Below are 14,840 nucleotides of genomic sequence, written 5' to 3' on the forward strand. Positions count from 1 at the left end.
CTGACAGCACGCGACAGCCGATGTGCAGTTACAAAACGTAAACAAAACACGGGGTGAAAGATTGGCGCGTGCGAGCTTAGGATGGATTTGCCGGAAACTTTGGATATGGCCAGGACGGCGAGCTTGTGTCGGGTTTGTCTAAAGGACGCCGGGGAGGACAGGGTTCCCGTGAGTTACGAAGTGGACGGAATTTCTATCGTGGAGTTGATTGGTGCATGCAGCGGTGTTGAGGTGAGTTGCAATGATGCTGTCAGTTTGAAGAGCAAATGGAAGTGAGTAAAAATTACTCAATGCGAAACAGGAACCACTGACGTCAGTGCAGGAACCTCAATAGGGTCCTAAAGCTGCATGTTAATTTTTACGCTTAAAACCCATTTTTGGTCCTTTTTGCGAAGATTGCTTAAGTTCTTTATTGAATAAGCTCTAAAGCTTTCTAAAAATATCCACCAAAAATCTACAAAATTCATATTTTAAAACATTGCTCTCGATACTTTCAACAGATTACGGAAGACGATGAGGATGCCTCACTTCCCACGAACTGTTGTGAACGCTGTGTGGAGGCCTTGTACGTTGCCCACAGCATAGGCGAGCAGTGCCGTGAAACGGACCGGAAGTTACGTTCGTTGCTAGATTCAGCCAAAGATCGCAGGACGGAAGAGGATTCCAAGGATCTTTCTGATTGTAGCCAAGTTGAATCCGAAGAATCTGAACATGATTCGGGTGAGGACAGTTCGCAAGATGTAGAACTTGAAGAAAATCGGCGAGTTCAAGAAGGACCGGGTAATTTAGAGGAACCGAATACCACGTGTTGCGCCTGTCGAACCGATTTTGAAAGTGAAGAAGCTTTGAGTGACCACATTAAACAAGTGCACGAGCCTGAACGTACAAACGACGGGAGTAAAAAGCCGTTTCAGTGCGATACATGCTTCCGGAGGTACTTTAAGAAAACCTCTCTGAATCGGCACAAAAGATTGGGCAGTGTGGGAACGGCGATACGAGTGGTGAAGCAGGAGGAACCCGTGGATCATCGGTGTTGTGGGTGTAGGAAGGATTTTGGCACCGAAGAAGAGCTGCGTCAGCATTCGCTGTCGGTTCATGGACCCAGCAGGACTAACGACGAAACAAGACCGTTTGAGTGCGAACTCTGTTTCAAGCGGTACTCGTGTAAGAACTCGTTGGGGAGGCATTTTAAGGCAAGGTTGCTCGAAAGCGTGCCACGAACGGTGCGGAAACTTGGTGCGAATCAATGTTGCGGATGTAGGGTCAAATTTGCTAATAGGGAACTACTTGTGCAACATTCGAAGCAGGTTCATGAGCCAGATCGAAGTGATAACCTAGGAGAGCTGAAGCCTTTCGAGTGTGAAATTTGTTTTAGCAGATATTCGACTAGAGAGGCTTTCAAGCGTCATAAATCCGGATTTCGGGCGGAACAACTGTACCGCTGTGAACAGTGTGATAAATCGTTCGTGAAACGAGTAATGTTACGGATTCATGAACAAAAGTTTCATAACGGTGTCCAAAACGAGGTCATCGGAGCATACCAATGCACTAGATGTGGCAAAACGTTCATGCATCCTAGTTCGTTAACCAATCACGAAAAGTGGCACGAGCAGAGTCGAGATTTCGAATGTTCGATATGCCAGAAGATGTTCCTTAGCAAGGGAAATCTGCAAACGCACATGAAACTGCACTCGGAACCGGCTCACCAGCGGAAAGCTCGTTACGAATGTCCAATTTGCCGTTGTAGCTTCAAAACCCCGAATTATCTACAGATTCACGCGCGAGTTCATACCGGTGAAAAGCCACACCGTTGCACGTATTGCTCGAAGCAGTTTGCCCACATGCCCGGTTTGAAGCGCCATCTGCTGACGCATACGGAAGAGAAACAATTTTCCTGTCGGTACTGTGCACGAGAGTTCTCGGCGCGGCCAAACTTACTAATCCACGAGAAAAGCCATGGAACGGAGCGCGAAAAGTGTGACATTTGCGGGAAGGAATTTGTCCATGTGCGGTACTTGCGCAAGCACCGGAAGCGACACTTTAAACATTAAATGCCGAGAAACATGCCAAGTTTGTTTTTTTTCTTTAAATTCGAAATCATGACCATTCTCTGAACATAAACTGAAAAAAACCTAAAAAAATCCGATTCTGGTTGGAAATTACCCATTTTGAACCACACTCAAAACACGCTACCCAAAGTATGGGTAGCAGTTTGAAATTCTTGCACCTAAAAAATCTACACTTTTAACGCTAGCGGGTAGTCCCCCGCAATCCAACAACAACAAAGCGCAAAACGTCACCACAGCTGGACGTCAAGGAAACATTCCAGAAACAACCGTCAAACAGCTCGCAGTGTGGCAAGCCTGGTGAAGCACGAAAAAATCCCGAAAACCTCAGAAAACCCGTTAGATTCCGGGTCGAAACCGTTGCCCAAGCGTAGCCTAGCTTCCGTGGCACTTCCGGCGCGTGCAGTTGACCGACGAGGTGCCCGTGAAACGGCAGGAGAAGTGATTTAACATCGAGCAGAAAAAAAAGAGGTGCTGCTGTGAAAAACAAGATGGCGGCCGAAGATTTTGACGTCGAGGAGATGCTCGAGGCTCCGTACCGAAAGGTGGGTGTTGTTTTGTGAGGGGGATGGGGAAGGGTTCGGTCGAGGTGGTTGCTCCTGCGGGGATCGAGTGGGCTGGGTGGGGGGTTTGGAGGGGGGGCGGGGTTTTGGGGTGGATTCGCGGGGAAGGAGTTTTGTTTGCTGTGTGTATTTTTAGCCTTGGGCTACTTCGATTGCATTCCGGTGGTGCTATTCTCCTTTGTTTTGGTTCTGGGACTTAACGTTTTGGAGGGAAATGTCGCGTGTTTGCTGGATCTTGTTTTTCTTCTTCCTTTTTAAGAACTGCTAGAGATTTTGTTTATTAAATATTTTCCTCGTTTTTGCATTTTGTAGACTGTAAAACCAATCCTGTTTGAATTAGCGGAGCGCGTTGTTTCTGCCAGCTTAGGATGATAAACGTTGAAGGTACTTGAAAACAACAATAAGTAATAGAACGACATTCAATGTCGAGTTAACAATAGTTAATCGTATAAACGTTTAAAAAACGATGCTCAAGGTTGCTCAATCAATTTGCCGTGTCTCGTGACCGACCTTGAGCAAACGAGAATGATACGGGAGTTTAGTTTATAACACGCAGTGTGTAAATAACGGATATTAGCAAATATGTGTTGGTAGCAGACAGAGAGGAGTGGAAAGAGGGAGTTATATGCCCGATCAACAAGAAGGGGGACAAGTTGGAATGTGCAGCCTACAAAGTGTTGCAAAAGGATTTTGTTGGGTATCAAGCCGGTTTCCAGATAGTGGTGGTTGAGTGCAAAAAGGACGGGAAGATGACCAACCAATCGCACCAAAACGCGCGAAGGAAGGAAGTAAGACTTTTCCAAGAAGACTCACTAGAGATCATCATCATATATCATGCACAAGTACAACAGATCTTGAGATCTTTACATAGACACACGGCTCCGTGATGGCAAGGCCGATTAAGCCAGTTAGGGTATAGAAGACAGATAGAATGGATCGATCGCGAAGAGCTATGGAAGATCATGCATGAGCACGGCTTTTCCGAGAAGCTAAGCAGAAGACTTAGTGTGAAATCAACGATGGATGGGGTGCAACGTGCAATGTGATTGAACCATGTAGATGAAGATCTGGAAATGTGGGCGCTACACAGCGGCATTGGAGAGTAGCAGCTCATAACCGGTGGGTTGCTCGAGTAGAAAAGTAAAGTAAGCTACCAATTGTAGCACATTGAGATATCAGTTTAGGTTTCTATTGATAGCAAATCAAGATAATCGTAGATAGATTTCTGATTCGTAGTAAATCTTAAAAATCTCGAAAGGATGTGGAATGTGTAGTAATGATAGAAGTCCATCTATATTGGTAGCAATTTGAAGTAGCATACCGAGATTGGAAGCGTTTAGTGTAAATTTGCTGTTGGTAGCATACCGAGATTAACTTGAAAGGAATAGAAAAAAAGAGTAACAAAATATAGATTGGTAGCCAATTGGGATAGCAAATAGAGTTTTATAGCGAATTGAGTTGCCAATGAAGGGTATATCTTCGAATAGAATCAGTTACAAACATATATCAGTGTTGATAGAAAAACAAATCGAGATAAATAATACCAACTTCCGTACCATTCTCGCATAAACCAATCCAACCCTATAAACTAACTCAAAAGAAACCAACGTCTGCAGTCAAGTACACATTAAAACGTGCAATTCTTTCTGTTTTTCTAGGCCAAACGCAAGTGCCGCTCTATCGAACCCCGATAGTAGGGTCAAATCAATGCCATGATGCAAAGCGTCAGAACAAAAGTAGGAACCACTTGGTGTCTTTACTGCACCATAAATTCAAAAGTCATTCGCTTTCTTTAGCAACATCCACAGAATATGAACACTGTATTCCTGTTTTTAGATACCGCGCTCGTGTGTATGTGTGTTGATCCCAAGAGATGCCCGACAACAGGCGAAAATTTCTTTGTGCGTGTGTTGTTAAGGCAAGTTTCTTTCCTCTTCAATTTCGTATATTACTATCAACACTAGTTTTGCTAACGATTGCCTCGCTTCTTGGGCAGTCGAATGTCCAGGGACCAATTTCTATTGCTTGTAAAAATCAGTTTGTTGTTATCTATCTAAACAAAAAAAGCGCGTTCCTATAGCTGTAATAATGTTGCAAACCGTTTCCTTATTTGTCCAGGTGTATCTCTGCTAACAGAAAGCACTATACAGAGTCAGTCAGCAAAAAAAGAGCAAAATGGCAAAACACGGACCAACCTCTCGCGTGCGTCCTTAGGTAATTAAGCCACAAACACAGAACAAAAAAAAAACACAACCTTATCAATGTTTGCGGTTGGCACACCGAAGTGAAGCACACATCCTCAGTAATGATTTATCTATGGCGTCTTATATTTGCATATAGATGGAAGGAAAAGGTGGCCTTTGGCTTTGGGCAGGCCCATCCGGAACTAAACGGCGCGCACAGAATCACGCACACATACAGAGAGAGAGAGCGGGCGGTGCCCAGACGGTGCACTCCAAAGTAATACGCTCGTGGCAACTCCAGGCAGGTCGAGAGTGTCCGCTGCGAGATTCCGAGATCGTTCGTTCCGTCCAAGCGCACAGTTGCGGTCACCCCTTTTCGTTCTAGATCCGACTTCAAGTTACGGGGGTTCCCATTCATCACACCACGACCATCCGTTACGCGCCGTCGTCGTCGTCGTCGCTTCATCGTCACACAACTGAAAACATCACCAAACAACCTCTCTTTACAGATTACCTTCCCTGGCGGTTCTGTGTCCGTCCTTCTCCTTCCGCTCGAGCGCGCCCACATGGGGGGTGGCGGTGTCGTAAGGACCTGTTAACACTAGCTTTTTGGGTTCTCTTCTAGGTTGGCCGTCGTCGTCGTTGTCTTCCACCCTTCATGATTTTATGATGTGTGTTTCGCTTACAGTGTGATGTAACTGTGGCTTGGACGGGATTTGGGGAACGGAACTCGTGTGCACTCGCGACTCTCAAGAGCGGGGGTTGCGCTTGCTGGAGATTGGTTGGCTGCGGGTGGGATTGGCATGATTGTAACCGGTTGCTTTCTATGCCTCTATAGATACCGGGGACGAAGAGAGGAGAAGCATACTGGACGTGGATCGAGCTGGATGGAATCACTTGGTGTCCAACCCTACACCACTGGACAAAAAGTATCATGACTTGGTCTAGTAGGCCATGATAACTGCCAGCACTTACAGTACCGTTCACGACAACAAAAACGACCAAACGTCAACAAACCCCCTTCAATCTGTTACTAAGGCAACGAGTACAACAGTCCTTGGCAAATTCTCGAAACGCTGCAACGGGAGAAGAGTGGATAGAAGCTAATTGATAGCAATGGCCAACAAGTCGAGAACAGAACACTGATGAAGTCTGCAAGTAGTAGACGAAACACGTATCTGTCAAGATATTAAAATATGTAGCGGAATTAAAAGGAACAACTCGTCTCGTTGTATTTACAGTAATGCATTCTGCTAAAACGCTCAACCAAATCACAATAGAAGTACCTGACGTGTGACACCGTCAGATTATAGACCGCAGTTGAATCTGTGTGGCATCTCAAAAGTTCATAACTGAAGTAATAGAACTTAAGATCGAGAACAAGAACCGTAAATCAGTTCATACCTCCAGATTACACTCATTAGAGAGAGACCTCATTCTATTGCGGACCGCCAGCAAGGAAGGTTCTTCAAACGAGTCGACAATAAGAAGCAACCGGTTCCGTCGACCACGTTCCGTCCGCTCGCCATCTCCAGCAGCGGCAATCCCCGCACCAATCATCCTAGCGTTTCTCCTCTTATTTCGCAATGCAACACGTTTTTTCAAAGGTCATATTTTCCCCTTACAGATCGGTTTGCTTTTGAAAAGCACACACGTTCTGCCAGAAAAAGAAACGCGTGCAAACCCGTGAGATGAATAGAGCCCCCAATAGAGAGCACCGCCCACCAGGTAGAGACAAGCCATACGCAATAGAGCGCACACATATTGAAAGCAAACAAGTGCTGGAATTTGGTAAAAACACAATTCCTAGGTGTGTTTGTGTGTGCGCGCGCGTAAGCTAGCCCCGCATTTTTTCTCAAAGATCTCCATCATCTCAAGAGTATTATTTTTGCAGAAAACTCAATCTCACAGTGAATACGACGCGCACAACACGCACACACACAAAATAGTAGCTCTCTCTATCTACGGTTATGGTTGCGTGTGAGTGTGATGTGTGTGCGTGACTTGGTGAACGTCACGCGCCGTTCACTGAGTTGTTGTGGGTCGTCCAGAGAACCGGTAAGTGTGCACGAACGCGAGACGGGAGGGGGTATTTCTCTACTACCGTAGGTAATCTGGACCGACGTGGAACCGTGGACATCCAGCGTGCGCACCCAAACGTCGTGAAAACAATTCTCTATCATTTTAGCAGCAGCCCAGCCAGCCAGCCCTCAACACGTCTATTAATGCCTGTCGAATGTTTCTTTTTTTCTTTTTTCCCCATTCTTCTTTTATTATTTTCTATCGCACACCAACTCTATCATCTCTCGTAAAACCCAACAACGACAACAACGCGGGCTCGTGCTGATCATCCGGAACACGCCGTCGTCGCCGCTGCTGCTGCTGCTGCTGAACAACACCTTCTACTATTCCAAAAACAATCCCCCCAAAACCATATTTGATATGTCTGTTTGTGTGTGCTCGTTAGGAGGACGGATCACCGGCGGCTGAAAACGGCACGTCCAACGGAGATCGCCACAAGGATCGAGACCATCATCGGGACGGCAAGTCGTCGAGGTGAGTTCTAAACATCCCATGTTGACAATACTTGTATAACCATAAACAACCATTTCTTTCCCTCAGACATCGCAGCCGTGACCGCGAGGGTGGCGAAAAGCGCCACAAGGAACGGTCGAGATCGCGCGAGCGGCGCCACAAGGAGCGTCGTCGCAGCAAGGATCGCTCGCGGTCGCGCTCCAAGGGACACGAGCGCAAGGAGAAGGACCGCAGTGGACGCGGTGGCGACCGGAAGGAGCTTTCGGGGCGGGGCGACCGGCGTCGATCGCGCGATCGGTCCCACGAGAGGGAACGGCACGAGCGCGATCGTCACCGCGGTGAGCGCAATGAGAAGCCGCGTCGACGTAGCCGCAGTCGGCCACCGGCGGCGGGACCACCACGGTGAGTTCTCGATTTAATCTTGTTTTCCTTAGACGACATTCGCGTAACCCGTGTTTGTTTGTTTTTTTTGTCTTTGCAGACGCCGATCACGCTCCCCGCGGCCATTCCGACGGGGTCGTACGCCCCCGAATGGAGTCCGCTACAGGGATGGATCTCCGCTGGAGGAGCTCAGCCCGGAGGAGCGCGATATGCGCACCGTGTTTTGCATGCAACTGTCGCAGCGAATCCGGGCCCGCGATCTGGAGGAGTTCTTCTCTAGCGTGGGCAAGGTTCGGGACGTGCGGTTGATCACGTGCAACAAGACGAAACGCTTCAAGGGAATCGCGTACATTGAGTTCCGTGATCCGGAGTCGGTTGCGTTGGCGTTGGGGCTGTCCGGCCAGCGATTGCTGGGCATTCCGATCTCGGTGCAGCACACGCAGGCCGAAAAGAACCGGCTGGCGAACATTCCTCCGCCACCGCCGCCGAAGGTCATCGTTGGACCGATGCGGCTGTACGTGGGATCGTTGCACTTTAACATCACCGAGGACATGCTGCGCGGAATCTTCGAGCCGTTCGGTAAGATCGACAACATCCAGCTGATTATGGACTCGGACACGGGTCGGTCCAAGGGCTACGGCTTTATCACATTCCACAACGCGGACGACGCCAAGAAGGCGCTAGAACAGTTGAACGGCTTCGAGTTGGCCGGACGTCCCATGAAGGTGGGCAACGTGACCGAGCGATTGGACGTTACGACCCACGCATCGCTCGACACCGACGAAATGGACCGCAGTGGAATCGATCTCGGTGCAACCGGACGGCTACAGCTGATGTTTAAACTGGCAGAAGGTGCCGGATTGGCCGTGCCACGTGCAGCAGCCGACGCCCTCCTCGCCACGGCTCCGCAACCTGCGCCAAACCAGCCGGTCCAAGATTCACCGGCGATCGCCACACAATGTTTCTTGCTGTCGAACATGTTCGATCCGGCCACCGAAACCAACCCCAGCTGGGACGTTGAAATCGAAGACGACGTCATCGAAGAGTGCAACAAACACGGCGGCGTCCTGCACGTCTACGTGGACAAACAATCTCCGGCCGGAAACGTGTACGTCAAATGCCCAAGTATCGCGACGGCCGTCCTCGCCGTAAACGCCCTGCACGGTCGTTGGTTCGCCGGACGGGTCATTGCCGCCGCGTACGTCCCGCTCGTCAACTATCATACACTGTTCCAGGAATCGGCCACGGCATCCGCCCTCCTGAAGCCCAACAGAACAAATTAGGGCCGCGGTCAAAGTAACGCTGAGATAGGTTTAAGTGGGTGCGCGTTTGTCCTGCTCCCTTATCCGGAAATGTGATATCAAGTCAGCGCGCGTTGCTACGTTCTGAGGAATGTAGAACACTCACACGATTTCTCCGGAATGAGGGCGCGGACGCGGATGGACGACCATGAGTGTATGAGCGAGGACGGAAAGGGTGCGCGAGTCAATTAATTTGTGGACAGAATTAAGTTTTTTCTCTTTCGTTTGTTTCATAGATTTACACGGCTTTCGTTCAATAAAGTAAAAATAATTGATCTTTTTTTTTTTGGTTCGGTAGTGTTCAGCTTGAAGCGTTTCCTAGTAGTGAGTGACGCCTGTTACGTTCACATTCGCGTAACGTTGCACTAACTAACAAAGTTGATTAAGAAATAATCTAATTTTAAGCAACAGTTTCAATATACATGTAACACACACACACTTGGTAAGAGCGAACAAATAAAGTGTAGACATTTTAACGGTACCAGGAGGGTTGCGGAAGTCGTTGGATAGGACGGAAAAGAACAAAAATCCTTGCTCTAGTTCCCAGTTCGCCAGGATCCCATTGCATTGTCGTGATTGTGAACAAGGGCGTCTATGTGAAGTTTATTTTTATTCACTCATCGTCGTCATCCACTTCCTCCTCAGGGTCAACACTCAAGAACTCAAACTGCTCTTCGTCATCCTGTCCCTGCACGGCTGCCATCGCCGCCGGCCCGAGATCCCGCATCGTGTCCAGGCCGTGTTGCTTCCACCGATGGTCCTTGAAGGCGGAAAACTTGTTGTAACCCTCGCCACACTCATCGCACGTGTACAGCTTGGCCTTGGTGTGAACGCGTTCGTGCAGTCGCCGCTCGCGATCCCGGGTAAACGTGGCCGGACAGTACTGGCAGCGGAAGGGTCGATTTCCCAGGTGGACCTGGTTCTCGTGCATCTTCCGGTCGCTGCTCTTGAGGTACCGCTTGTCGCAGTGCCGGCACTGGAAGGGCTTTTCCTTGGTGTGGGTCAGCTGATGCGAACGGTAAATGTTCCGACTGGTGAAGGACTTTGGGCAGAGGGAACACTGGAACGCGCGGACGGTCGAGTGCACCGTGTTCATGTGATCTTTGAGGATGCCCTTGCGGAGGAAGGCACGACCGCAGAGTTCACAAACGAACGATCGTTGGTCTTTGTGGGTCTTTCGGTGGTTTTTGAGGCCACCCGGTGTCTTGTACGCTTTGTCACACTGGCTACACTTGTACCGGGCCACTTGACCACAGTTGCTGCGTTCGTGCTCAATCAGGTTCGCTCGGAACGCGTACTGAACGCCGCAGGTTTTACAGATGTGCTTGCGGGTTTTGTCGTTCCGATGGCGCGAGTAGGTTCGCTCGTCCGGGAAGCCTCGGTGGCAGATGTCGCACGTTACGTTGTGTTCCGCATTGCGATCCTGTTCGTGCTGGAGCCGTACCAAAGCGTGAGCCTCGTCGGCGTGAAATTCCAGATCTTCGTACGTTTGGAAGGTCTCGAAGCAGCGAAGAACGCAGCACGCATAGCCGCTGTCCGGCTTTTTCGAACTAGATTCATGATCTCTTAACATGTGAGCGATCATGCTCTTTCGGGAGACCGTTCTAAACTGGCAGCTTTCGGCGCTGCAAACAAACCATTGCTTGGCCTTTGCCTCCGCTCTATGCTTTGCCAGTTGGAACGATATCTTGAATCTCCGGTAGCATCCATCGCACTCGAACCCACTTCCCTCAACCCTACTGGATCGGTGTGCGTCCTCGCGATGTCTCTCCAACTCAACCTGATCGTCGTAGATTTCGTCGCATCCGCAGCAGCGCATCCCCACAATCAAGATCTCTTCAAACTTGCCCGCGACGTCGAGCGTCTCAACGGCGTCCTCGTGGTCTCGCTCCGAAGTAACGACGTGCTTCATAAATTCACGCTCACTCCGAAGATCAACCTGGCAGCGTTTGCAGTGGTACAGGACCATCCCCGCGGCGACCTCCTTGTGCTTGGTCAACGTGGCGTGACTATCGAATGGATCGCGACAAACGTCACACTGGAAGTGACTCTTTCCGGGGGTGCCCCGGCCGTGCTCCTGATCGCAATGGGCCATCAACGCATCGACGTCCTGGAATAGCTCGAAACAGTTGCAGCATTGTTCTCCCAGCAGGCGGTAGACCCTGTGCGAAGGGAAGTCCTCAACAGACTCCACGAATTTGAGATTTGGACTCGTCTCTTCAGGTTCATCTTCTTCGTCTAGATATTCAACCTCCAGCTCCATTACGGACGCATCGTCTGGAGCGTCTTCAACAGGTTCATCGACTGCCAAACCTCGTAACGCCTGGTCCGACCGCTTGCACTGCTTTCGCAGCTCGTAGGCCTGATTCAACCGGTCCAAGCAGTCGGCACAGATGTTTTGCGGCATGTTATCGTCGTCCGAAACCTGAAAAAAGTCATCTACGTTAGAACCCGTAGAAGACCCAAGGGATCATGCTTTACCATAACTTCGCAGCAGTCGATGATCATGTTGGCAATGACCTCGTCTCCGGTGCCGTTGATCTGGAACAACGAAATCAGCTCGGATATGGGGTCTTCGCTCATGCAGACTCGGCAAATGGCGTCCTTATCGCGCTTTACGGGCCGATCGGAATGGGTACCGTCCTCCTCGCTACGGGTGGACATCGCAAGTCAAAACAAATTCAAACAACGCTCACTTTTGCTGAATTTTGTGTTTCGATTAAAAGATTTTATAAAATGTTTAAAAACAACAGAGCACTTTTTTTATTGTACGTTGATAAATTTTTACTCAAAAGTTTGTTTCGCACTATGAAAATGAGTAGGCCCTTCCAAATGTGCACAACTGACGTTTCGTCACCTGTCAAGCTGTATTTACCTTGGCTACACGCATATCGCATCAACTCGCAAGAAGCTTGGCCGTACAACAATGTTCGACAACGAAAATTTTCACGTTTTTCGCGATGAAAATGCCGTCAAAGAAAAGGAAAAGGTCAGCCGCACCAATCTGCCGCGCAAGGCGAAGAATTTCAGGTAATTACCTAGTTCGAGAGTGGCTTTGATCCCGACGTAATGGTTTCCCCTTTTGCAGTAAGGCCCAACTTCAGCTAGCCCTGCGGAAGAAGAAGGAGTGCAACGTCAAGGCCCAACAGGTTGTTGAGGCCCTGCTGGAACCGGTTACGGACGTGGACAGATTTCTACTAATGGTAACTAAATTTGTTTAATCATCCAACCCCAACCCAATTAAAATTTTAATCAGCGATATTTGTTTTAGTTGCGGGACATCAACCAGTGCCACTTTGAGGATATCATCCAGGAACGGGCTATTTCACTGAACTGCGGATATCCGCTGTGCCCGAAGCAGCTCGATAAGTAAGGGACAAAACTCTCAATACTTAATCCTAATTTAATCGCTCTTACCCTCGCTAGAATCCCCTCCCAAAAGTACGTGATATCGCTGGCCAGCAAGAAGGTGTTCGACATCACGGAGCGAAAGAACTTTTGCAGCGGCCAATGCTACAAAGCGTCCAACTACATCAAGAACCAGATGCTCACCAGTCCGCTGTGGTTGCGCGACCAGGAGGACATTCCCGAGTTCCGGCTGCTCAGCTCTCAGTCAGAAGCGAAAAAGCCTTCGACCTCCAAACCGCCTCCAACTACTGGCGGAATGGTGGTGGACCTGGCCGGCATCAACACGGATGATTTGAAGATTGTGGAGCGGACGTACCCGAAGGAGGAAGGATGCGCCATTCGGGAGGGTAGCGAGGTAGTGTTTAAGCAGGATACGGCGTCGTTGACGACGTCGGATGGTAACAAGAAGGAAGAGGAGGCGCAGAGCGAGTTGGAGGTTGGGCTGAGCAAGTTGAGTGTGCGGAATGATTGATATTTAATTTCTTGAAAAATATGTTTGTGATTTATTTAATAAAGTTTTTTTTCGAAATTTATTTTATTCAACTTTCTTGATTTTGTTAGCGAAATACCTTAAAATTTTAAACCGGTATATTCAGTTTTAGAGTGTAACCAATTCGATGTCTAACCGAGATGTTATGACGTCACTTGTCATAACAATCGGTTTGTAGTTCTTCGATCACATCGGTCGTGTTTTGTCACAAAATTTATTGTAAAATCAAGTGATTTGTTAGTCAACTATTATAAATTTGATGTTTATTTCAAAGTTTTGAAAGTTTGTCTAAAATTTACTGATTAAAAAGTGAATTATCTTTGGTTTGCTTTGCTTAAAAAATTGCCAGCTCATCGTCTCACATTTTTTATCATTTTTGTTTCAGGTAAGTTTATGCTCAATTTCAAAACAGAATAATCTTTTTAGCTCTATTCGATTGCATAATAAAGCGCCAACTAATTTTTTTGCAATTCCGTCGTGAAACTACTCACTTTTCCTGTCATTCTTGAACGATGAAATAGCCTAGTTTTCTGTACCAAAAATAACAGAATCGAATAGCAACACTTTTCAAAATAAATGCTGAAAAGTTCTACTTTTCAGCACTCAAATGGGTGCTGAAAAGTTGAAATTTTCAGCACTTGTTTCGAAAAGTAACACTTTTCAACATTTTTTTGATTTAAACGATTTATTGACAAAATACATGAAAATTTGACTTAAAATTTCACTCAGTGTGTGTTTTTTGGAATTGCAAAAAATGTTGTATGGAGCTCGTTGCAAAAACTGAAAAAATCCTCTTTTTGAAACTTGTTGCATAAACTACTATTTGTCTTTTCTTTGAAAAAGGTTTACTCGATTTGTTGCAAAAATTTAACGAAGCAAAACCTGATTAACATTCTGAAATTGCCTAGTTGTGCATAAATGTCCCAACTACATTCCAATATCTATTGTAGTTAATGATTCAGTTCGGTACTGAACATGCGAGCTTTCAGAAAAACTAACACAAACTTTGTACTCATGTAGTTTATTTGAATTTAGTTCACCAAGAGATTCTTCAAATTGAAATTTTAAAAACTACAAAAAGTTAAAAATTTCAATCCTTTCTATAAATAAAACTTATTTAACTCATTTAATTTTGTAAACCCATAATTTTGTAAATGAAGAATTCTGGAACTTAAAACGCCAGTCTGTCCGCCGCCCCGTAGATTGGATGAAAGTCACATGAAACCGGTTTCGTATGATGCAAAATGTGCACTCTGCGAGAGAAGAGCCCAGTGCAATATATGCAGTTACATATGCACATATCAAACCGGCCGGTTTTTGCTCAATTGAAGTAAATATTCAGCATTTTAGTATAGCGTGATCCCGGCGAGTCTCACGAGTCTCGCCACTCTGCACACTTTTAAAACGGGTTTGAATCACTCCCGGTTTTGAAATGCAACAATGTCTGGAAGTGCACTTCCACAACGGGGGTAATATGTAATTTACATGCAATTGCGACGCGACCTTCCTCAACAACATGTGTTTGTTTTTTGGTTGAACAGCCCAGCTGGTGATCACGACCGTCCCAGCTGACCGTGTTGAACCCGTGGACTCGGGTGCCAATCAGCGTCCATCAGAGTTCGTTAAGCATACGCACCAGTTTGGACCTGACGATGGTTAAATTTAGCGACTTCGAAGCTATTAAACTCAATTGAGTCGTGCGTCGTCTTCGCTGGCTGGTCTGGCAACTTCTCGTTTTCTGGACTCTTTTGAGCACTTGTGCTTCTTGTGCGGTGCTGATCTAGAAATGTCGCTCGACTGTCCACTAGTTTTTTTTGTTTCGTTGTTGACGGGTTTTGGCACGTATATTATGCACATTGTAGCTGTTTTCAAGGTTGATTTGGCGAATATTCTGGGCTTGAACTGAACATTGG

At 47.4% G+C, this 14,840-nt stretch overlaps 3 protein-coding genes across 8 annotated transcripts in view; 2 read left to right on the top strand and 1 right to left on the bottom strand.

Moving 5' to 3' along the window:
• LOC6048086 (RNA-binding protein 39) lies at nt 1–9,508 on the top strand. 6 transcript variants are annotated; one of them, XM_038251511.1, is made up of 7 exons: nt 2,308–2,611; nt 2,942–3,013; nt 4,288–6,540; nt 6,707–6,870; nt 7,280–7,368; nt 7,435–7,749; nt 7,829–9,508. In XM_038251511.1, the coding sequence occupies exons 4-7, from the start codon at nt 6,802–6,804 to the stop codon at nt 9,009–9,011; spliced, it is 1,656 nt and encodes a 551-aa protein (XP_038107439.1). In that variant the 5' UTR covers nt 2,308–2,611; nt 2,942–3,013; nt 4,288–6,540; nt 6,707–6,801; the 3' UTR covers nt 9,012–9,508. The 6 variants fall into 6 exon arrangements, 3 of the variants coding, with proteins under 3 accessions (XP_038107439.1, XP_038107438.1, XP_001865056.1); XR_005277006.1 differs by lacking the exons at nt 6,707–6,870; nt 7,280–7,368; nt 7,435–7,749; nt 7,829–9,508 and adding an exon at nt 1–231 and having other exon boundaries at nt 501–2,611; nt 4,288–4,843; nt 4,970–5,089; nt 6,440–6,475; XM_038251510.1 differs by having other exon boundaries at nt 4,288–6,870.
• The window catches only part of LOC6048090, a 21,051-nt gene continuing 15,517 nt past the window's right edge, over nt 9,307–14,840 (bottom strand). Inside the window, exons 7-8 of the mRNA XM_038251070.1 lie at nt 11,511–11,699; nt 9,307–11,454 (exon numbers count right to left, since the gene is read on the bottom strand). Coding sequence (XP_038106998.1) covers nt 9,643–11,454; nt 11,511–11,699 — 2,001 coding nt within the window. The 3' untranslated portion in view covers nt 9,307–9,642. The remainder of the gene's footprint in view (nt 11,455–11,510; nt 11,700–14,840) is intronic.
• LOC6048088 (putative RNA polymerase II subunit B1 CTD phosphatase RPAP2 homolog) lies at nt 11,886–12,970 on the top strand. The gene is made up of 4 exons (XM_038251524.1): nt 11,886–12,059; nt 12,118–12,232; nt 12,301–12,398; nt 12,456–12,970. The coding sequence occupies exons 1-4, from the start codon at nt 11,956–11,958 to the stop codon at nt 12,907–12,909; spliced, it is 771 nt and encodes a 256-aa protein (XP_038107452.1). The 5' UTR covers nt 11,886–11,955; the 3' UTR covers nt 12,910–12,970.

This window comes from Culex quinquefasciatus, chromosome 2 (genome assembly GCF_015732765.1).
Source record: "Culex quinquefasciatus strain JHB chromosome 2, VPISU_Cqui_1.0_pri_paternal, whole genome shotgun sequence".
Lineage (NCBI taxonomy): Eukaryota > Metazoa > Arthropoda > Insecta > Diptera > Culicidae > Culex > Culex quinquefasciatus.